The sequence below is a fragment of the Rhea americana genome, unplaced genomic scaffold (genome assembly GCF_003343005.1).
Source record: "Rhea americana isolate MKP2758 unplaced genomic scaffold, rheAme1 scaffold_15, whole genome shotgun sequence".
Classification (NCBI taxonomy): domain Eukaryota; kingdom Metazoa; phylum Chordata; class Aves; order Rheiformes; family Rheidae; genus Rhea; species Rhea americana.
The window spans coordinates 6,609,686-6,633,219 of NW_028185594.1; the positions used below are offsets into that span (position 1 = coordinate 6,609,686).

Consider the following 23,534-nt stretch of genomic DNA (forward strand, 5'->3'; position numbering starts at 1 on the left):
CTTCAAATTTAAACAAATGTTGAAATGTTTCGCTGAAGTACCTTGGTGAGTGATTGTTTTAARACTATGGGAAAAAACAATGTTGTCACAAGACAGTCATGCACTACTTACTGCAAGTGAGGGAGGAGAATGTGCTAATCCAGCAAGTTATTGAGCTGTTTCTTCTTTAATGTAGACATTATGTTTCATCTTAAATACAGTAGCAAACTATTGGATTTCAGTTCTATTATTTTCTCATTGTGATAYTCCTTTAGATGTCTGTGGGAGATCCATGTATATAGGAAGAGCTAATTTTAACAGGCCTAAATCCCATATAATGTTCCAAACTTTCACTTTATTTATTGGAAAAGAAAAAAAGCACCATGCTTTTCTTTACAGTACCAATTTAAGAAAGCACAAATGCATCGCTAGATTAAGTTTACACAGTTTTTTGAATTCTGCTCCCATCAGATTAAGATTGCCAAAGTTTAAAAGCAAACAAGTGTACTGAGGCATGACTTAGGCCTCATTAAAGACAAAGAAAAGACACTGAGTGACTTTAGTAGTGTTTGGAYCCAGACCTCACTGTATTAAATCAAGATAGCATAAAAAGGATGTGAATGGAAGGTTCCAAGAGAAGTGCTCTGGGAAAATGGAGTTTTGTTCAAGTGAGTTGACATAATTAAATCAACTCATCCATGTGAGAAAGTGGTATTTCTGGTCAGGAAATAGATTTGGGGGGTTGATTCTGTATTTTATTGGGGGGGAAGGGAAGGAAGGAAGGGATGTTTATAATTGATTTTTAAACAGTTGGTTAAAAATCAAAGATAAGAGAAACTGTAGTAAAGCGTATGGCATATTCTGCTATTTGAGGAGTCTCTGTTTGTTTTGATCTGAAGTTTATGAAATTCTGAACTTACACTTTGTAAAGCCCCTACCTCAGAGAATCAATTCTTACAACATGAAACAGAGTAGTTATCCTTGAATTAATTTCTTCAAGCAAATGTCTTTGTCTAAGTGTATTAGTTTTGACATGGTGACTTGTAAGGATGTGTGAACTACTAAGCTTGGTAGTTACCATAAACAACTAGTTTCCATAAACAATTTTTTTGGACAAATCCTAGAGCTTGAGAACAGGCCTTCTGGATCCAGATCTGCTTCTTGGAAGGATGTAAGTGGACAATGGGGAAAAAAAAGTTTTCAGTAGCCTGCCTGCACTGAGGTCATAGGATGAGGGAGAGGTTTCATCCTTGAAACTCTTCCATCCTCTAAACACTGCARTGGTATCCATCCCCGTAGGGTTTGGAGAACCAGGGCAAGATTGTCCTCGGCAGCCACTTTGTGAGTATTGGGCTCTGCATGCAACAGGCAGTCTGATGCTCTCTTGTACGTCTCAGACTAGCAGAGCAAAAGCAGGGCATTTAGATGGTAAGTGCTGTAGGGAAAAAAGGAGGGCAGAAAAAGTGCTGCCGGAGGTGCTAGTGGTTCATTAGACAGGACTTGTTTCTTGAGCYGCTAAGAAGGCTCAAGGCATGGCATGAATTTGCGCTTAGTGTCTGAAGTATTGTTGCTTCCTAAATAAAACATGAAATGAGCAGCCAGTTACTAGCTGTGATCATGTAAGAGGGAATTATATGTTGGCCACAGCTGAAGTTGGATTAGTTTTGTAGCAATGCTAAAATAATTCAGATGAATATAAAGCATTTGTTTTCTGACCTAAATGGTTGGRTGGGTTTTTGTGTATGTTGTCTAATAACTGTTGTCTTAGAATAGCTTGTGAGATACCTTTAGAAGAAGCATAAATCACATATTGTGTGTATGTCTGTAGTATATCCAGCATATATATCTAATCAGATNAAAAAAAAAAAAAAAAAAAAAAAAAAAAAAAAAAAAGAAGAAGAAGAAGAAGAAAAGAAAAGAAAAAAAGAAAGTCCATGAACAAGGGAGTACTAAGAAGTCCTAAAAAACTCTGAAGAAGAATGTGATTCTGTACTGGCAGTCTGAGTAGTGATTGATAAAATACTATTTTTGGCATTGATGTTGATATTTAAAGAAGAGAAGAAATTCTTGGGTGGTTGCTATGTGTCTGATATGAAAGATGCTATTACTGTGGTGGTAGATGATGCTAAGAATGCAAGTTAAATGTCTGAATAAAGGAGGGCATTTTATGCTGCCTAACAGCTGTTCTTTCCCAGACTTTGAACTGTGACCTCAAAACCCAGACTGAATATTAACAGGCTTCAGAAACACTATCCAATAGACCATGCTACCAAAAACACTCACAATTAATGTTTTGTTCTGTCAGTAATGAACAGCATTTTGGGAAGCTCTGGCAAATCCATTTTTTTTCGTATTTATTTAAAAATAATTTGTACAATATRCATAATGAAAATTCTGTTTAAGAATCAGAAATTTTAGCAGGATAGCCTGCTCATCATTTTTATTCTCCTTTATATTTTCCCTTTTTTTCTGTTTTACTCTTCTGCTAATTTACTGCAGAACTTTCCCTAATCTGAGATCTTCTAAGATCTGTTCCTAGCCACTTTGCTCACTGCTTGCTGCAGACAAAAAATGTGACTCTCCAATGTCATTACATTTTTTAAAACAATCATATGACCTGGAATAGCTAACAGGTTCTGGAGTGTGACAGAATTATCATGCATTCAGTGTTCCTTTTTTTTCTTCTTTTTTTTAACCACATTACAATTTGAAAGAGAGTTTTAAAAATGCTATACTCTAAAGCCTATTCCTGTGTGATTTTTTTGTTGCTGTTTAAAGTTTTTCGTCTTTTTTATAGCTATTCCTCTCCAAAAAATAAAATGCCTTATAGCATGGAGTGTCAAGCCACATGATAAGTGAGTGTCATAGAGCAGTGTCTCATTTCAGGCATAGGCAGCAGTCTCTAGACCTGTTTTGTCCCTTAACTCCGACCTCATAGGCTAAATCACATCAGATCAAGAACATTTCTTTAAAAAACATTATCCTTACATTTACGAATAGAGCGATARTAGATATCATACTCTTCAGACATTGCTTTTTTTTTGTGCAATCTTGTTTGAAAAATAAGCATTTGTGGATTTGGGGGGTTTTCAGTCAGCACACTGTAAAACCTACTTAAGTTTTTCCTTTACTTAATTTCCCTGTCTTCTCCTGTCAGTTATTGTATTTTTCTAAGAGTAAAAGAAAACAGAGTATTGAGAAATGTGCAAAAATTGCTGTATCCATCTATATCTTGGATACTTAAATTTCATCAGCAGTCATTAAAGAATGTGTTCCAAGAGCATTTGAGACCAAAAAAAAAAGTACAAGATGAACCCACCATAATTTTGAGTATATAGTAAATGACCTAAGGAGCTGTATGCAGTATAGACAGCTTTAACTTACTAGGTAAATATTTTCAAGACAAGAATTTATTTGACAGATGTATTTGACAAGGATTATGCCAAATTCAGAAGGTTTATAGCTAGGATAACATCAGTTGTCATGTTAGGAGTTAAATCTGGTGATGGAAAATAACACATTAGGAAATACTTTGCTAGTAATTTAGTGCCCTTGCAGTTATTAACACATACCATAAGTTTCTAGAATTTAAGACACGTTTGTGGTCGAAAATTAGAATTCTTTCTAAGTTTCAGTTTTTCATGGATCACGTGACTTACTCTCTAAAGCTCATTACTGAAAATCTAAATACTGTGCAATTCCAGAACACTACAAACACTATTTTGAGAAATACAAACTGATTTGGTAAAAGAATTTGCTATCTTACTCCTTTTCTTCATTTTTCAGGAATTTTGCCTGACCTTAAGTGCTTCAAATGCAGAATATTTATGCATAAAAAAMCAGACTTATAGAAATCAGAGCCATTGGCAGTCATAGTTGGCAACTGTTTGTAAGGACTTACTATACACATCTTAATACAAGGACAAATTTAATGCCCATACAGCATAAGCAGACAAACAAATTACTGATGCTTTTAACGAAAGAATCTCTACTGGCCTTCCTCCCTCTTAAGAGAGGAGCCAGGAAAAAGGCTTCAGCAGCCGTATTTTGCAGTGACCTTTGTTTCCTCTCACTGATTACTGTAGTCCCTGAAAACAGGTAGGACAGGCTGTCTACAAGCACCAGAAAGCAAACAAATGAAGTGCAAAAATACTGACTTTGTGGTTATTAGTTTATCATAACAAACTGCTTAATCTAAGTTTTCAAAATGCCCTGACTTTGAGAGGCAAAGAGCAAATRTGGAGCATGAGGGAAGCGATAGAGTGCTTTATTCTAAGCTTTTTTCTAATTTAAATTCAGTGGAAATCCCACTGTCGTTCAGTTCTTTGTGAATTAAGCTCATAGCTATTTTGTCGTGTGCAGCATTTTAATAAGGTTAGACTTAGAAAATTGTTAATTTACTTATTGTCTGCTCACCATCGTGTCATTTCTCTGTTCTAGCGGAATTTGTACGAGATGAAGCTTAATGTTTGGGTTGTTTTTTTTTTCTCTCTCTCTCTCTGTTGGAATGCAGACACTGTTACAAAATAAGGCAAAGGCCCTTCCCTGTGCCCGAAACTCTGGCTTAAAAGGAGAAGTTTCACAGTTGGTACTATGGTGTGCAAGTGGAGGGTGGCAGTGGGCTTGGGCTTAACCAAGAGGAGTGAAATTGCAAGGTTACTGCTTTCCGTGTCATCGGATAAAACTGTAATCCGTTTATTTTATTTTAATGAATGGAGATAGCCGTAGCCAAATGACTTCGTTCCCCTGCCTGCCTGTGTCCCCTCGCAGGCTGCAGTTTAAGGTAGTTCTCTTTTCTCGTCCGGGGAAGATGAGCAGCCGTGACCGGAGTTAGCTGGAGTGAAAGGGGGTCTGTGAGGGGCCGCGCGCTGCCGCGGCTGAGGACGCTGGGGGCGGCGCTGCTCTGTGCGCTGCCTGAGAGCCTGCTCGCGGGAGCTCCAGTGGCTCCGTTACCCACTTCCTCCTGATCTCACGGGAGCGGCTTTCGTCCCTGGTTTTTCTTGGAGCAACTTCCTACCATTTGATTTCAGTTCGTTCCCTCTGTCCTGACCCCAGCATGAAATGTGAATTAGTTACCTCAGCTTTATACGTGTGGTTGTTAAGACTGGCATACCCACACTGAATTGTGATCGTATGTTATTTTAGTAATTCTTTCTGTAATGTTATGCATAATAATGCTGTTTTAATCATTGCTAGACTATGCAAAATCATAGATACTTGAAATGAACTCACACATAGTAATCACTATGTGTTTAAGTAGCTGTAATTGTTGTTTCTTTTTTGCGACTTTTCTTTAGTTTATTCTTAAATCTATAGTTTTTTTTCTGCCCTAGTGTTTCAGTGTCCTTTTTCCCTCTCCCCCCTAATGTGCATAAAGATCTCATTGAATACTGCCCTGAAATAGAGTAGGGGGAGAAGAAGAGGTTGTCAAAACTCACTGTCAGATATTTAGAACAGAGGAAGTTTTTTAAATCCTCACATCCTAGGGCTCTGGTCTTGCAGTTCTTGCACTCGTTTAATGACACAGCCTTGCTTTGTGGTACGTATGCAAGCAGTCTGCTGCCCTCTATTCCTGATGGAAAGTTGATGACAGCGGAGGTGGTAAATGTTCAGGAAGATGCGCTTCCAGTAGTACAAAAATGTAACGCACTTTTGAGACATTATAGCAGTAACACTTTATTTGTTTCTGAGGAACTTTTCTACTTTTTCACATTTATTTTTTAGAGCAGTATTTCCTTTTGAACAAAGTAAATGTTGCTTCTTTATGTCATTTTTACAGCAGTAACTTCAACATTGCTAAAAGTTCCAGAACTGAAAACTAAAGTTCCTCTTTTTTCTCCTCCTTAAGCTTTATTTTTTTTTCTGTTGTCTTCTCTTTTGTCCTTACTATGCATGTACTTCGCACATATAAAAGTCAGTGTCATTTACCTCATTGTGGGTGTAGAGCTTATAAAAACTGGGCTGAGGCCTTTTATTCATAGCTGGTAATACAACAAGCTTATCCCATTGTCTCGGTTAGCTGTCTTGTTACAACCAGAAAACACACTTTAGCTAGCAGTGAAGAATGTTATTTTCCATGTTGCAAGCCACAAAGAATTGAGGTATTTGAAGCTGTGGATCTGTTGAGATTGGCCCTATTTGTTRTGGTATTAATAGCTAATTATACGTTACTGTATCTTTGTCAGGGAAGATTTGATGAACTAAAGACTCTGAGGTTAAATTTCATATTTTTTAAAGGTGGAGACTTGGACTAAAAGTAGAAGCTTAAACTTTCAAGAATACTTGTGTTAAGTAACTCCAACTCATATTTAAGTAATAGAAATTCTTGTTATATACCTGTTTTCATGTGCAGCACCTTAATCTAGCTCTATGCTTCTACTTTTTTCCAAGTGATCATAGAGCTGTTTAGGAATTAACATAGCAGTAAATGACCGGTTTCTATACTAGATAGTGGATTTTTAGACAATGRCTATGATTGAGTGCAAAAAAATTTATTAGGAGAATCTTGAGATTTTCTGGTCAGGAGTGCAAAAGTTAGGAAAAACCTGTTTGTATTAATACCTTCAGTTCCTTTTTCCTCCTGTGAGGAACAGGATATCAGCCCTCCGSTCTCTTCCCGGCGGCTGAGCCTGTGGAGGTGATGAGGTGGGCGATCCGTGGCGCTGGATCGCAAAGCAGCTTGCCGGGCAGCCGCGCTTAGGAAGTCGCGTTCGGTTCCAGGCCTAGGGGTTCCCTTCGGCTAACACGACTGCTGTCTCCATCCGGGCTGCTCTGGCTCTTTAACATGCTCTATCTGATCCCAGAGTGGGAGCGTTAAAAGTACAGGTATCCCTGTCCTGTCAGTTCCCACGCCACAGGGATTGCCACCAGCAGAGGGGAGGAACTAGGTAGAAAGCTCAGCTTCTCTCTTGCAGCCTGGCTCAGGGGCCTGYCTAGTTCTTTTGTGGAAATAAAACAAGATGTCAAACCCAAATCTTTTATAATTGACAATGTTAAAGGGTGTCGTAAGATAAAGCCTGGGGTGAAAAGAGTTCGTTAACCTTACCTGCAGTACTGCAGGAATAGAGACAGTGCGTGCTCTATATGCTATAATCTATACTCTTCTGACTCGTACAGTGTAAGTATCTTTATGTACACATAATTTGCAGTTGACTGTGAAAGGTATAAGCATGTTACAGCGAATGCTACTGCCTTTAAAGTATTCAAAAATACGCTTTAAATTGCAGTGAAGGAAATCTGGCCACAAAGCAAGTTGTTTTTCTTCAGAGACCTGTAATGTGGAATTCAGCTATCCAGACACCAGAGGTGAGTAATATGTTGATGATATTGGTATAAGCAAATTAGTACTGCACCTAATGGTTGTGTACAGAAACAACATAAGCTTCAAAATTAATGAAGAAGAATGTCAAAAAGGGGTTTCACATGAGAAAATGAAGTCAAGTTTGCAGAGGGTTTTTGCGGCTGAACTGAAGGTTTCTTTTCTTGACAGATTTGCAACTTTTCTTAATTTTTTTTCTCAGCTACATAGCTTTTGCCATACTTACTTGAGAACAAAAGCACAAGCATGATAAAACCTATTAATCAAAATATTTTGTTTTAAGAAATGACTGACTCTGCAGTGGATGTGATTGGCTATGCTGTAAGTATTTCTTTGGAGGTCTTCAGTAAAGTCTTAAATGTATTGATTCAAATCCTGCATCTGTTCCATATGAGGAAAAAAACACTTTATTTTGACCTCCAGAATGTCTGTTTTCATTGCTGTACTAGAATAAAAGCTCAAGCTGCACCAGTAATACTGGAGGTTAACAGGTGAATAAATGTTAGTTGTTGCTACATGGAAATGTGTGTGACAAAAATACAGAACTTAAAATAATACCTGCAGCTGTTGGACCTCAACAGCTCCTTATTGCTTTTGAGTAAATCTCCCATAGCAGTGTTCGTGTAAAGGTACTTTGAGGATTAAGCAACTGTTAATCACAACATCCTGCTCAGAGTCAAGGTCACAGTAGCACCTGTGTACATGCTACAGTAAATAACTGTTGCTGTGGCCAGGGAAGGTGAACTTTTCTTTGCTGAATCTTTCTACATCCCATGATGGAATTTTCCTTTCATTATTTCTGTTTTTCAGTGGCAGTTCAGCCCTTCTGTAATCAAGATTCTTCTTCTATGATAGTCTTTTAAGAAGCTATGAAAACCAGGGGCATTTTCACTTGTATCCAGCATCAGATTAATAACTTTACAAATTTGTCATTTGTGATGTTATAGTGTTACAAARCAACAATACCTCTCCTCTTCCCTTTCTCCATCTGTATGTTTTGCAGTCATTCTTTTACTTTGTTTTACTGGAAAACCATTGACTTAAGTATTAATATATTGGAAGTCTGTAAACAAGAAAGCTGATTTGTGGCTGCTTGCATCAGAATTACTGTGTTTAAAATCTGAACAAACTTAGTATCTAGATGTGCCCTTTCAAGTACCAGAAAATGTTTTATTTCTCTAGCAGGAAATCTTAGAGCACTGAGGTCATTTTATCATGGGATAAATAGGTAGTTCATGCTGGAGGTGAAATGTTTACAGAGTAACATTTTCTTTCAGTTTTTCCAATTCTGTCAGCTTTTTCCCTGAATTTTAATCTTTTTACTTCACTGCTTTTTTAACAAAATAAAGTAAACCTCTGAGTTTACAAACAGCATATGCCTTTATTAAAATTTAAATTCATAGATTTCTTACTAATACCTAACTGGTATAGTATGTCATGCTAGCTTTGCGTAGAATGGCTAGATTTCAGGTATAAAATAAGCTACTGAAATCTGAAAGCATTTTTTTATTACTAAGTTTTACCCTACAAATGTTAATCAATAGGCTTATTTAAAATGATCCCTGAACAGTCTGACAACAGAGCTGTGCAGTTTTAACAAAACTTTACAAACATTTTCTTCTAGAAAAAACATGTAATTCTTTTGATCCTATAGTGTAGAGCATGACATTTAATTTGTACTGTGTTTCTTTTCACTGAAGCTTAAATTACATTAAAGCTATTCAAAAAATCTTCATGTCCATAATTTAGGACATTCTTGAAACAGAGAAATACTTAAATATTTGAAACATTATAACTTCCAAATAAAAACTTGCATCACAGTTTGTCTATTTAGGTGTATCCTTAACGTGTTTGCAGCGCAGATACCTCAAGAAGAGGGAAACCTGCAAGTGAGTTGAAAGATGAAACCTACAGACTCTTTCATTAACATGAATAAAGTAAACAAACATGAATTAAGTAAACAAACAGCCTCATATAGTCATCCTCAAACTTAACTATCTGACCCTCAAAAATAACACTTTTTTTTTTCAGAAAAAAGGTTCCTTCATTTTCTGAGTTATTTTTTGGAACCTCTCAAGCACTTTCAAGTGTATTTTCAATCTTTTGAACTGAAGTCTTAAGAAACATTTGTATTTCTTTTTAAAAAGCAGTCAAGATTATGAAGTAACAACATAATTCAGTAGCATATGCTATAATAAAAAATAGTAACTTTGCATTTTATGCTGAAATATATTAGATTTCAGATAATTCAAAATTAACAAAATGAGAAACTGGAAGCACAGGGAATATTAGTACTTTAAAGCGTGTGCTATTTTCCTCCTCCTCCTCCTGTGAGGAAACCAGAACGTGAAGACTTGGGTGCAGATCTGCCGGGGGCTTACGGAGCTGCAGCCTTCTCCCAGGTGCTGCCTGCTGAAGCTCAGGACATGAAATACGTGGTGGTTCCTGCCCCCCAACACGCGCCCATCACCCTCCAGCCCCGGCCRCAGGGCAGCTGGGTCTGGCCCTGGCCGCAGCTTTGCCCTGCAGGTGCTTCCAGCTGTTGGACCTCTTTGGTTTCTGGCCTGGAAAATGGCAATACTAGATACTTTTTTTTTACTACTTATGTTGAATTAGAGTTCCTGGTTCTTAAGGAACTTTTACTTCAGTGAGAATCAAGGGAAATCCCTTAATATTTGTTCTCTGATTTCCCCCAGGCTCTCATTTCTGAGGAGAGTATATTTTATGTCCTCAAAGCYCTTCCCTGCCTTCGTATATTTTCATGGGATGGTATGCTATCGTCTGGCTTAGGATTTATGTAATTGTTCAAAAGCCTCTTGGATTAGAAGGGCTGTATTATCTTACTGGGTTTTCCATTTATCTCATTTGTACCATCAGTTTGCTAAGAAAATGGTTCAAAGGAGGAGGGAATTCTGAGACAGAACCACGCACGTGCTTGAGGTTTATTTTATTGTATTTCCTTTCCTTTGAGCAAGCTTTTCTATCCTCTTTCTTTGGCATCCAGGCAAAGCTTATTTCCTTCTGTTTCTCCTGAGGCAACACTATTTCCCCTCAGTCCCGTTTCCCAATGTCTCTTGTAACAGCTTCCCTTAAATACATTTCCTTTAGCCAAAAGGGCCATTGTTTTTACTGATTCAGAAGGGCTTGGGAAAAACCTTGCAAATGTATAGAAGGGAGGCAGAACTTGCCAAAGTATGGTACAAAGTTGTTTTTGTTAGTCTATTTTTTCTTTCAAGTGTTTGCCTGTACACGAATGCTGCTTGGGCACTCGGGATCCGAGGATACGCAGGGGGAGCCCCACGGGGTTTGGCTCGGTGTGTGCCGTGAGGTCTCTCTCCCATTCCCCCTCCATCAGGCTCGGCCGTAGCTGTGCCGGCCTGCCGGCAGCACGGGGTGGGGGGCGCCGGCTCCACCGGCGTGTCCCTCATGGTCGCTGCAGCTTGCAGCGTTCCTGCAAACGGCCCGTCAGCCGTGGTTATCCAGCAGCACCGTTTCCCGGGGGGCTTCCTCTTAGGCCAGGTGCCTCGGAGGAGCCTTAGCTTCGCCTAGCAGGTCCGTCGTTTGCACAAATCACAGTCTGTTCGCATCACTCGTTGACATCAGWAGCCATCGCTTCAGCAAGAAGTGTGTCAGGTGGTCTCAGCACTAACATCAGGTTGTGTTTATCCTGAGGTCTTTCTGTGCAGGGTCTCTTTAGACCCCTCTAAAATTTCTGCTCAAGAGAGCCACTGACTCCCGTCTGCCCAGATCCAGCATGTGGATGGAGCAACTTGCAGGTCATCCGCAACGCTATGTAAAGAGAGCTCATTTTCAGGGGGGGGCCTCGGAAGGCCTTTCTGGCCACAGTTGGAAAGATGTGAGAGCATAGCTAAGTCTCACCACAGGACGGATCACTTGAGAAATGCAGCTGACCTCTGAAGTAGCCAGATTACACGCTTACCAGAGCTCAGGCAGTGCCAGTTCTATTCATTTTATTCATAGAGTTTAATTCATGTCTTAATCACAAATCCCRCTCTTGCTGAAGCTCCTAGACAGGACTGTGTCTGGGGAGGCCATTCGCACCCGCTGATCGCTTGGACTTGCGGTGCAGGTTGCAGACGAACGAGGCACGTTGTACACTGTGGCACACGCGTATGATAGCGCCTCAGAGGAGAGGGAGCGTGTGCAGTGCATGCGGTCGTGGCTGGAGGTGGGCGCGCTGCGTCGCCCCGGTGCACGCCACTGCCCTGCGCTCCCGGGGGCCGGGAGCAGCGGGAGCTGTGCCACCGTAGGGCAGAGAGGTCAGTCGGGGCTGCTAGACGTGTGTATCCCACAGAAATAAGGCCGCCTTCAAACAGCTGATTCTAGCGTGGGTTAATACTCCTAAATCATTCTAGATCTGCCAACTAATATATAAGTACTGAGAGTTGCTGAAGTAATTACGTTTTCTTAGCATTTGTGTATGCATTCTTGTATCTTGACTGTCTTGTATCTTCCCTGTCTCTAACTTTATTTATAGAGAACAAAGAGGTATCCATCGTTTTTTCTTCTCCAGAGGAGTTCATAGCTTAAACTGGAGAGTGAAGTGCTGCTCTATGTTAAAATGCAGCTAATCTTTGGCTTTTTTTTTTTCTAAATAAGCTGACAGTTAAACATTATCTTGCATTTCAGAAGAAATCCTTAAGGCAGGCTATCGGGGAGGAAAAAGGCAAAATCTCTAACAGAAGTGTTGGATTAGACACAGCTACTTCTCACCCTGTAGAAAGTGGACAACCACCTGATGAATTTCATCTGTCTCCTAAGCAATGTTGGATCAAGGAGGGATCTTCCCAGTATGGAGGCTTTCCAGGATTCAGCAGCAGTGATGGAGTGTTAAGGGAAYTAGATGATGGACAATTTGAGCAGGAAGATGGAGTCACTCAGGTCACATGTATGTAATAAAGTAAGTAACTGCATCAGATGGACCTGTACATAATTCACGTGTTTTAAGAAGAAAAAATTTATCATTTTACTTCAGTGCATTGATATAATCCTTTGCCTTTTCCCAGACTCATTTTGTATTTGTGTTCTTTTTTGTGTTAATCCTATTATAGTAATAATACTACTGCAAAATACTTTGGTTTTCTGTCTCTCTTTAATAATTACATGACTGGGTGCTCTTCTAACTTCTTTGTTAATGCTTTTGACAAGCAAGGAAGCAAAYGCTGAAAATCAGGAATAGTTTGTATTCTGTAAGAGAGAATGGAAATGGGCAYGTTGAGTATTTTTGAGGTGTTTTTTAAAAGGATGTTGTAAATATTGCTGAAAAAATAGAAATGAACTATCTGGCTGTCCTTAAGTTTTAATGCAACTTCCAGTGTACTTGCCTTGTCTAAATTCAAAAGCCTGTGGAAAAGAAATGTCGGTCCTATGCTAGAGAGTTAATAATTTAAGTAATGCCTTACATAGAGAAAACCTCTGGGAAGTTGTGGGCAAACCCATCCTCTTGTAATTTAATTTCCCTATGCAGGATGTTTCTTGTTCACCCAAGCGAAAAGCTATTCCAGCATATAGCTCATATAATGATGTATTCATAATTTACTCATGAGTGGAAATTAAGAACCACTCASCCTCTGAAAGATAACTTGCATCCCATGAAAAAAGTAATTTGAGAAGCTATGTAAGAAGCACTGAGAGCAAGGGACACAAGATAYGTACGGGGAAAAAGCAGGCAAATTATATACCAATATGCTAATGTATATAAAAAATATTATCTTAGCTAAATGTATATCACACTGGATAAAGTGTATTCAACTGCATTAAATTCTAGAGAGAATGTTTAGAGGAAATGATGAAACTACTGTGTATCAGTCATCACAGAGGGGAGGAGCTGTTTGTGTTAAGGGAGGTTGACACACAGGTCTGTGGGGAGAGGCATGAATAGGAATTATTTTTATGCTGCTGTCTTGAAATAATATTTTGCAATAACTGCATTTCTGTCTAGGCTGACCTGCCATGGTATCTGGGGAAAAAAGCAGAAGYCATAAAGAAATTCCATTTCTTTCAGATCAGTATTGGTGTCTTCACATGAAGTACTGTAACTTAGTTACTGACTGTAAGAAGTTGCTGTTAACTCATGGAAATTTCAAGTTTTAATAAAAAAAAAAGTCAAAAGAAGAGAAGCTGAAAACAAATGCGTGTGCAGAAGATAAAGGTGATTACAAATGAAAATTGTATATTTCAGGAAGTGTTAGAAGAACAGACCATAAATGCACYATTATCAGTCACTAATCATGTTATTTAAATGCTTATCACTGTCAAGGTAATTGAATTTAAGTTGGTCAGAGTAAGAAGGTAGGGAAGAACKGAACAAACGTATTTACAGCATTTCTCTGAGCATTTGCAGTACTGAGTGCACATCAGACAGGTATCCTCCTGTCCCTCCCCTGAGGTGATCCTCCGCTGACTGCCACGGGCGTCTCTCTGTCCCCATCAATAGATGCTGGCGCTGAACGCAGTGGGCAAATAAAGGCAGCGACAGGAATAGCAGTAAGGGGCTCGGAAAGAGCACCCCTGCGGTGAGCGGCATACGATTTCACTGACGGCAACGGTGCGCAGCAACAACTCGGGCAGAAGCTGCTGCTCAGAATAAGCAAAAAGTAACTTCTAAGTTATCTTTGCTGTAATAACCAAATGCAAGTAGTACACAGCTCGTACTATTTCAGTTCATTTTTGCAGGAAAAAAAGAAACCTTTTACACTTGCATGAAATGGGTTGTCACAGTGGGAGCTTGAAGTAATTTCAGTTTTGGAGTTACTTGCCGGTTTCATTATAAACATTTTGCAGGTTCGTTGTTTGTTTTTCACTGTGGAAGAGCACCTCTAACACTGCTGCTTGCAGCAGGCCTTTTCCCAGAATTGCGAAGACAGCCGGGAGCTGGAGACGTCTTCAGCTTTTCCTGTCGCCTTGTTCAGCTCTGGCTGGTTTATGCACTGCTGGAGAGTGCAGCTTCCCATTTCTCGCTTGAATTTCTTAGGGAAGCTGCTGGCAGCCTGGCAAAATAGTTCTGCATGTGCCTGCTGTAAGAGCGGTGCCTGTGCCGCGAGGCAGCAGGAGCCGCGGTGCGCAGGGCTGAGGGGGACGGGAGCCGCGGGCGAAGCTGCAGCAGTGGGCGCGTTGCGAATTGCACAAGGTCTGTCTCTGGCGGAAAAGCAGGTAACTTTAGCGTATTTGACGTGAGGTAACAGCTGATCTTGCTGTGCAGCTCCACTTCCCAAAGTATTTTCCCCAGGTTATCAAAAAGTTATTGTCATATTTTGTGCACGTGTGGGCGCAGAGACTTGCATATTGGTTTTTACTTTCCGCACAAGTCAAACTTGTGAAAGCAGAAAAAATGATCAAAAAACTAGGAACTCTGAATGTTCAAAGTTAAAGCTTTTGAAGTAACAAAACATGCTCTAGGTGACCCTGCTGAGCAGGGCGGTTGGACTGGRTATCTCCAGAGGCCCCTTCCAACCTTACTGATTCTATGATTCTATATCAGAAAAATTACCTTTTCTAAAAAGATGCAGTATCTCTGCTTAACATAGAGGTACTTTAACTATATATATAACCTGTATATATACAGGTTATAATGCAAAATTCTAAATTAAGAGCAATTAATCTTTCTAGAATACATGTATTGCGTAACAAGAATCATTGTAACTTCTAACATTATTTTTTCATCATACCAGCTGACGTAAATGCAGAAAATTCAAGTAAAGTGGTATCTACATGCTTTCAAAGAGGGCTTCTCCCCTTACTCTTAATGGGATGGTCACAAGGAAGATCCTGTATTGGAACCGCAGATTGTTTAGAAATTGAGTATGCCATGAATGCCCATAGGCACCTTTTAGGATATCCCCATTTTCAGCAAGACAGGCTTTCCTTCTTCCACTGAATTAAACCCACATTCCTTTTCAGTATGTAGAGGTTTATAGTCCTTGCCTCTTCAATCTTGTAAGGCTTTGAATAAAACTTCCGTGATTTTTTCCCCCCCAATTTTACTAACTCAGTCTATAAATGCTGAATTGCATCTTCTAAACCCGTTTAGAAATTCCTATAGAGTTAAGGATATCTGACTTTTTTGGCACTGTTTATCTCATATGCCATACATAAAGTTGCCCCTGCTGTAGGAACATTAATCCACATTGGCTTCCTAGCTGTCTATTGTCTTTCAGCTCACAGGGCTATTACATTTAAGCTCTGTATGGAAAACAAATAAAATACAGTTCTTCCACCTGGAAAGAAACGGTATCTCACAGAAGATAAGCATGAGAGGGTARCAAAGCAATACATTCTTCAGCATATATTTTGATACAAGAACTCAAGGGAATGGTGAAAGTGGTGAGTAGCAGGCTTAAAACAAAAGATGCTGCTTTATTCAGTTGACTGTAGAACTCATTGCCACAGAACACTGTATATAAAACTATGTGGATTTAAAAAGTGACCAGACAAATTCCTGAAAGGAAAAAATCCATTTTATTCCCTCAAAAAGTCACTGAATTGAAATCTGTTGGAGGCTGTAAATGTTGATGTGACAGAGACTGCATGTTTATCCTATTCTTTACGTTTCTTGTAAGCGCCAGTTCTTTGGCACTAGGTTACGCATGAGCGTAATCATTGTGAGTTTATAGCTGAAAGAGACTATTCTCCTGCTGCAGAGCTCTTTCTTTCAAAAATCAAAATGAAGTCCCTCTTGCAAAAAAACAAGGAAGCAGAAATATTGGGGGAATAACAGAAATTTCTATTTGAGGGAATAAAATTGATTTTTTCCTTTCGGGAATTTGTTTGGTCACTTGCCCACGTCTCTTAGTGCAAACTGCACGTGAATTATCTGACTTCATGCACTAATCTAAGAACACAAAACAAACCACCTGTTTCTGTAGGGCATAGATGTTAAAATAGAAAAAAATGAAAAAGTTTGTAAATTGAATGATGGATAATCTTCTAGTCCTTTTCCTATGTAGTTAAAATTCTGAAAATCAACTATATCTTTGCATAAGTGAAAGCAGGGGGTACACTGAGTATAGGGGATTCTAATTGAATCTACTTCTTCTAATTTGTATCAGAACAGTAAATAATGAAAGATGAAGCTATGCTTTCATTTCCATCAATGAAGTTTGTAAAGCAGAACACCTCTCATTTAGGGAGAATAACCCTGTTGGCAAATTACTCTTATTTCATATGCTCTTACAGTATGTATTTTTGATAATCAGTTTTCATTTTAGCAGCATACATTTCACATACTTGGTTATGTTATGTCTTTTCATATAATCATTGCAAGAAATAATTGCAAATCAAACATAAAGCATGGATGCATTCTCTGACAAAAATATAAACAAACTAATTTATTGAATAACATAGCTTCAGCTAGGAACCTGTGTGCCTGAACTGTAACAGGAAAGTCCCTTACTTGTATGTGAAAAGATAAATGCCCTAAAACTATTAAAAACAGTAGTGATAGAAGGCAATTAAAGCTGATTTTGAACCTCTGCATAAGATACTTCCTCTAATTTCTGGTTCTTAAACTGATTGGTCACGAAATACTTATAATAATGTCTACAGGAAGGGAGAAATTATCCAGTGTAATAATTCTTTTTGTGCCTGGTTCATAGCTGTCGTAACAGTTTATTACGTACCTGATCAAAAAAAAAAAAAAAAAAAGGAGGGGAGGTAATTTCTATATTTCAGGTTTAGAAAATAACAATTTTTTCTTGTAAAGCTAAGACTCTTTTTGTATTTCTGATAGGAAACTTCACATCATCAGACACACTGATCAAATGGGCCATCACAATCATTATATTTGTCTCAAACTGACATTAAACCGGATAGATCTCAGAAAACACATGTCCTTAGACAAGAATTGTATTTTCTAAGCTGTTTGTACATACATATGGTGTACTAGGCAAAGCTTATTAGATCTATTACTATCTATTAAGAGCTGATCAAGTTTTAAGTCACTGTTTCTGCAATTCTCTATGGCTTAATTTAGAGAACAAAAGTGTTAGTTGGGATTTAGGTTTTTGAAAACCAGTTTCCTGTATGAGAATTTAGACAATTGGTATCAATTAAATAAATGAACACCCTTAACTACAAGTAAACATAACTTGGAAGAACGTGCAGAGAAACTGGTCTGGTGACATATTCTTATCTGTTTAACCAGATGAAGAAACTATGACAACATCCAAGAGAATTAAAATCTTAAAAGGGAAGTAGCAAAATTACTGTGGCAAACTTGCAAGATATGGCAGGCCAAGTATCAAGAAAAACAGTGATGGCTAAGAAAAAGTCACTTGAAAGTTATCCCTTTTTTACAGTAGGTCTTTGCATATGTGTGTGTGTTTTGGGTATTTGAATTTTCCTTTTCTAGATCTCACTAACTTACATATTCTAGAACCATCATTTTCTGAATTCTGAGTAAAGTATAACATTGAGGTCTGACTTCAAACTGCAAGGTGCTAATGAGTATTACATTTCTTTACTTTGGAAAGAAGAAATACGAAGTCCGCATACCTCAAACCAAAGATGGGGAAGTGCAGAATTTTCTCTCAGAAGCATTCAATTGCCTGCATTCTTGGAYGAGGTGAAAAGAGAATCACTTATCAAAATGTACTGGTATGGATAAAGAAACAGTTTAATTTTAATCTCATTTTTTTCTTTCTTACAATATCATTCAGAGACAGTCTTCCTGTTGCGTAGAGTATAAATTAAATCTGTTAACCTATTTACTAGACAAATCAATGGTTTGCTTAGGCTAACTGAAGTTTCATGGTACTATTCAGGTACATGTGTGTACACAGAACTCATGTAAACAATAGCAAGGGAAAATACAAGCAGTGTTTCACTTAGGCCTTAGACAGTATAGCAAGTTAACTTTACAGTGCAAATCTGAACAACAACAAACAGGATTAAAAATTCCAGAGTTTTGTTTTAATGTGAAACTCTTAAAGCATGAAAAGAGGTTTAAAGTTTTAATGCAGTCCTAAGCACCACATCATTTTTTTCAGTTTCTTAGAGTAAATGTAGTTAAGCAACACCAGTTACACTTTTTTGCCCCTCTGTCACCATGGCCAATTTAAGTGGGCAGAGTGACTGTACAAATGAACCACACCATTGGATGGTCCTACAGTGAGCTGTAAGAGAACTAAGTTCACTTTGCTACCTCTAAAAATACAGTCCTCCTACCTGCAATACAGAGTTCAAAATATTTATCAAGTAACGTGGTCTATACAAGGCAAATTATAACTAAGTGTATAGACAATAACTAAAGCTACTTCCACTCATACAACATTTCATGCAATTATCCTGTTGACAATTAAATACAATGATAAACATGAAACAAAAAGAGCTGCTGAAGGCTACAGCCGTTTAAGCACTTTATAAGCCTAGGATCTCTATTTTCCTCATTGTTTAGATTCCCTTTACATCCAGGTGGTACAGTTGCTTGAGGTGTGCTTCATTTGTTTAAAAAAAATTAAGGCATGTTCAGTATATTATGAAAAAAAGACTTCTTAAAAATAGGTGGACTCCCTTGTTCCCAGGTAAGCATAAGACAAAGTGTAGTTTACAGAAATTAGCTTAGTCAGTCAATTCTGACTTGCTTAAACAAATAAAAGAGGGCCCCTGGCAACCTATAACAGAACTGGCTAACTTTAAAACTTTTGAGCAGCTAAGCAAAATTCATTTAACACAAGAACACTGTTAGTGCTTTTAGAACCTGCATTAAGGTACGCTTAGCAGTATATCTACTATATTTATCTCTAAAATAGTCTATCATTTTAGACATAACTAAGCAGCACTCATGGAAATTGTCAGTTATTGCAAATCTGCAAACACAACTGAACCAAACATTTGAAGGGGAACAGAGATGTGACTAACTCTTGTATCTTGAGGAGTGTAATTCAGGTGAATGGATGAAGGCTGACACAGGTTGAAAATATGAACAACTATTGCAATGAGTCAGGTTCAATTTTTTCAAGTATTTGGAATGCTTTTCCTGGGAATACAAGCAAAGACTACACTAGTGTGTTATGTAGTGTTATATGAATATTTATTTGAGGTATAATCTGTAAGCAGTTGCCATACATATGCACAGGTATAAGCCATTGACTTTTTCTTTAAAGAAGTTATGGACAGCAGAACGAAATTCGGCCATAATAGGACAGAATTCCTTTCTGATGTACACAAACCTCTACTGTTTATAAAAAAGTTCAGAAAGTATGTCAGACATGTATCAAGAATATATGTTCAATAGCATAGTGAAGTTATCCTTTTGGTATTACTAATAYTATAGTTCCTATTAGTGTTTAGATATACATATTCAGGAATATGTACATCCAAAAGTACATCTTCAAGATAAAAGCACTCTTCTTAAAAAATAAAATCTAAATTAGGAATAAGCTACATTGCAAGGAACTTCCTGCAGAATTATGTAAGGTGATAAACTCTGAACTAAGGCTAATACAGCTACTGCATTAGGAAATGGCTTGCTGTGAAATTTTAATCTTTTCCCCCACCCAGTCAGATATATATTCAGGATTGTGATTCAATGATTGTTTAGCAGCAATTTTAGAGAACTGTAAATTCTTTTATTAACAGGCATTATAAACAGATACTACTATTTTTATTTAAAAACCATGAGTGCCACAGTGATGAATATACAGCTCATGAATAACTTAAAGTATTTCTCATATTAAAAGGCAATGCACACAGCATACAAAAGATTTTACTAAACAAAGCTATGAGGATACGTGATTGAAGTGTCTAAAATGATATATACAGTACATAATTAATGTTTTGTATGTGTTCAATACAGGCTTCTGTACCACCATTCCCATCATGCCTCACTCTCCCCTGCCACTGAATTTTGCACTTCTTCTTCCAAAATTGGTACAATCAGGTTATCCTTGGACATCAAATTATACTTCATCACAAATTTTGTGAACCGATGACACAAGAAGGTTTCATTCTGGAGATTAAAAAAAGGGATGAAAAAAAGCACAATATACACAGAAGGAATATTTTAAACAACAAAGAACATAATAAAAAACAACTCATACGCAAATTGCCTTGTTAGTCTTGCAAGTTTTAGAAAGTAGCAATACTTAAATGGTGAAGTCGTGTTACTTTACATACTCCCCTTTACCGCTTGCTTGTATTTACTGCAATAAACAAAAAATCCTACTGAAGTTAAAGCATACGGCTTAAGTCACAGCTCAGTTTAACAGCACTTAGATAAGAATATTTTCAGGTGTCAATGCAGTCCTGATCCACTATCTAAAAGGGGAGTTTAAGTTATGATAARACTATTTTCATAGCTCTTCCAGCATTCTAAACTGGATTTACCACAGAGTTTCCTTTTACTTCTAACTATACCCCTAATAGTCTCTCTGTTGATTTCTGTTTTTCAGTCAAAAAAGCTGGAAATTACTAAAGGTGCACAACATGCTACTAGTTTCTCCATTACTTTGTTTTACAATTATGTTATCTTTATATACTTTATATATAAAGATATATACACATACCTACACACATATACACACACACTATTGAGCAACACATACACAAACAGGAAACACATAAGCAGTACAAACTACACCAATTGCTGAATACATCCACGAATCTTTAGACAAAATTAGAGTTGCTGGCATAAAAACTCATAAATTCTGCCCATTTATTCAAATGAGAGAAACCATAATCAACTAGGCAAAGTAAATAAATAATACATATTTTTWAAAAAAACTTAAATTTTAAGGCTAAAATAATTTACAACATGGAATTTCAGTTCTTAAAAAAAAATGTAATTTATGATAACCAATACTTCACCTGGATGTGGGTATTTTGGTAATGTTAAAAGAAAATAGGTAATGCATTGAGTTGAGAAATAAAGAGTAAACTTACTTCATATTCATCAAATATCTGCCGGTGATGAAAATAAGCATGTGAAAATATTCTATAAATCCTTCGGCACACTGATCCTAATTTGGCTACAGAGGATTCCTTTATGCTTACCCTGTAAGCATCAGAAGAAAGGTTACAAAACATTGYTTTATTGATCTACTGAAATGACTACTGAAAAACATACTGACATGAATTTAAATTCTGGTTATTAAGCGATACTCTGTAATTATACAAGAAATTTAGCAGGTTGCAGGTATCTGTGCCTGCAATTGCTTATTGTTGTAAGAACAATAAAAATGTTGGTGCATCCTGCACATTTAAGAATTGTATTCTGACAACAAAAAGGCCTTGTCTGCAGTTTAGAAACATCATCAGTTACTCTGGTAATGGCTGGATTGCTGGTTTCCAGCATTGATGGGCGAAGGGAGAAAGACTTCCAACTGTACCTCCTTGCCAAGGCAGGATTCCCAGAGAAGCACAATTTTGACATTTCCAGTTAYGTTTCCATGGTCTGACTTGTGGGCTACCCGCTGAATGCACTCTGTCTTCTATGCTCGCTAGCGCCCCACATTAGATCAGCACTGGCTGCTGGAGGCTTTTCAGTGGAGTCATGTTTAAGTCCTTTGAGTCACTGCATCTCTCTAAAGGCTTTCCTGTTACTTAGACTGGCGCTCCACCAGTGGAAAACCCCTAGTAACACTGATATTAGAAAAACAAAACAACAAAACTCTGTTTCCACCTAAAAAACACTCTTGTCTGCTCCAGTAAATGGCAAACTAAATCAACAAGCAGGAATTCTTCCTAGGCTTAAAAATGAAAACAGCTGTAGAAACAACAGTGCTGTGTACTGCAGGATTTCTAGTATTTTTGTAGGATTCTATGAAAAGTGTTTTATGCATTTTTTTGTGTTTTTAAGTGTTTAGGTGACACCAATTCCCCTGTCTTCCTTTTCTCTCCCCCCCCAAAAAAAAAGTGGTTTACCTGCTGGGGAAATATTTATTGCTATTCAGAAGACATGCAGCTCCATCAAGTGTGTGTCTAGTATAGTCTATAGCAGGACACTACAAAAGTAGAGAGAATAAACACAGATGAGTGCATGCCTGAAATCATCATATAACTTACTTAAAGAAATACCCTCCAAATTATGTTTCCTGATACACAAAGGCTGCAAATAAGAATCCTTTAAACTTCCCTAGCCATTTTTATTCCCTAGCCATTTTTATTCCCAGAAGTTTCACATAGCTTCCCTGAAGGTCTGACTACATTTCCCCGTAAGTGAGCCATTTCTCTTCTCTGTTTTATAAGCCATATCAGTTATTTCAGGAAAAAAAATAATGTTACTATGGAAATATGATCATGCACACAAGTAGTGAATTTTATGCATCTCCTTAAAAAAGATACTGTACTGGAAGAACATTGGGAAAAAAAAAAGACAAATCATTACAGTTCATTTGTTTTCCACATAATCAAGCTGACAGACTTTAATAGCCTAAATCAACACTCTAGCAAAAAAAATTACTTACTTAAAAAATTCCTGCATCTAAATACATCAAGGTTTTTTACTTGACAAAGAAAAATGAAAACATCAGCATGGCTAAGCCAACCCATGGCTCTGAAATCAGGTACACAGAGAGAAAAGAAAGTAAAGATGAACTGGGTCAGGCAGAGAGCAGGAACATTCATATATTTTGTCATTCCCCAGTTTAAAGATGACTTAACAGTTACATATTTTCAGCAGCAGTCTTTCAAGGTTGCATAATACACTATCTGACCATTAGTTGATGATAGCCATTACCAAAACACAAACCAAGAGATTTAATGGTATGTGTTCATGGATAACCAGTATTGCCTCCTCTTCTCTCTGAATGGGAACAATGCATAGGTAGAAAGTGGTCAATCTACTTGCTTGCAGCTCTTGACACGTAAAGCCACGGACCAGAATGAAGAAAAGCAGCCTCAAGGTTTCCAGTATACCTAAGTAAATTACATACACTGCATGCCAATATATTTGGGGGAAAGCGTGTTAAAGTAGGAACTGGGAAGGAAGCTGCCCTTCAGAGCTAAATGAAGGCATCTTAGAATCCTTTAAGGAAAAGGTTACAGGACAAAAAGAAGTTTAAGAACTGACACCTTATTCTGGAAGGTGAAGTACAAAGATACGATGGACTGCACTATCACCATAACCAGTAGCAACAGAGAAAGCCCTCTGAAGGCAAGAAAAATGATGCATCAAGTACTTCAAATAGGAGAGCTGAGCAAAGTGTAAGGTAATGACACCCAGGCAAACTGCTGTTACCATGCTGGTTACTTGAGAAAAGGTGTGTGTGTGGGGGGGGTT

General features: G+C 37.9%; 2 protein-coding genes across 5 annotated transcripts in view; one reads left to right on the forward strand and one right to left on the reverse strand.

The window, feature by feature from the left end:
* The window catches only part of RFTN2 (raftlin family member 2), a 34,918-nt gene extending 20,704 nt beyond the window's left edge, over positions 1–14,214 (forward strand). For 3 of the 4 annotated variants that reach the window (XM_085299476.1, XM_085299477.1, XM_085299479.1), the window contains 2 exons: positions 7,206–7,284; positions 11,948–14,214. In XM_085299476.1, coding sequence (XP_085155602.1) covers positions 7,206–7,284; positions 11,948–12,214 — 346 coding nt within the window. In that variant the 3' untranslated portion in view covers positions 12,215–14,214. The remainder of the gene's footprint in view (positions 1–7,205; positions 7,285–11,947) is intronic. The other variant, XM_085299478.1, reaches the window with a different exon arrangement.
* A 3,692-nt stretch (positions 14,215–17,906) lies between these two features.
* Positions 17,907–23,534, reverse strand: part of MOB4 (MOB family member 4, phocein) — an 8,997-nt gene continuing 3,369 nt past the window's right edge. The window contains exons 5-7 of the mRNA XM_085299480.1: positions 22,178–22,257; positions 21,197–21,308; positions 17,907–20,264 (exon numbers count right to left, since the gene is read on the reverse strand). Coding sequence (XP_085155606.1) covers positions 20,133–20,264; positions 21,197–21,308; positions 22,178–22,257 — 324 coding nt within the window. The 3' untranslated portion in view covers positions 17,907–20,132. The remainder of the gene's footprint in view (positions 20,265–21,196; positions 21,309–22,177; positions 22,258–23,534) is intronic.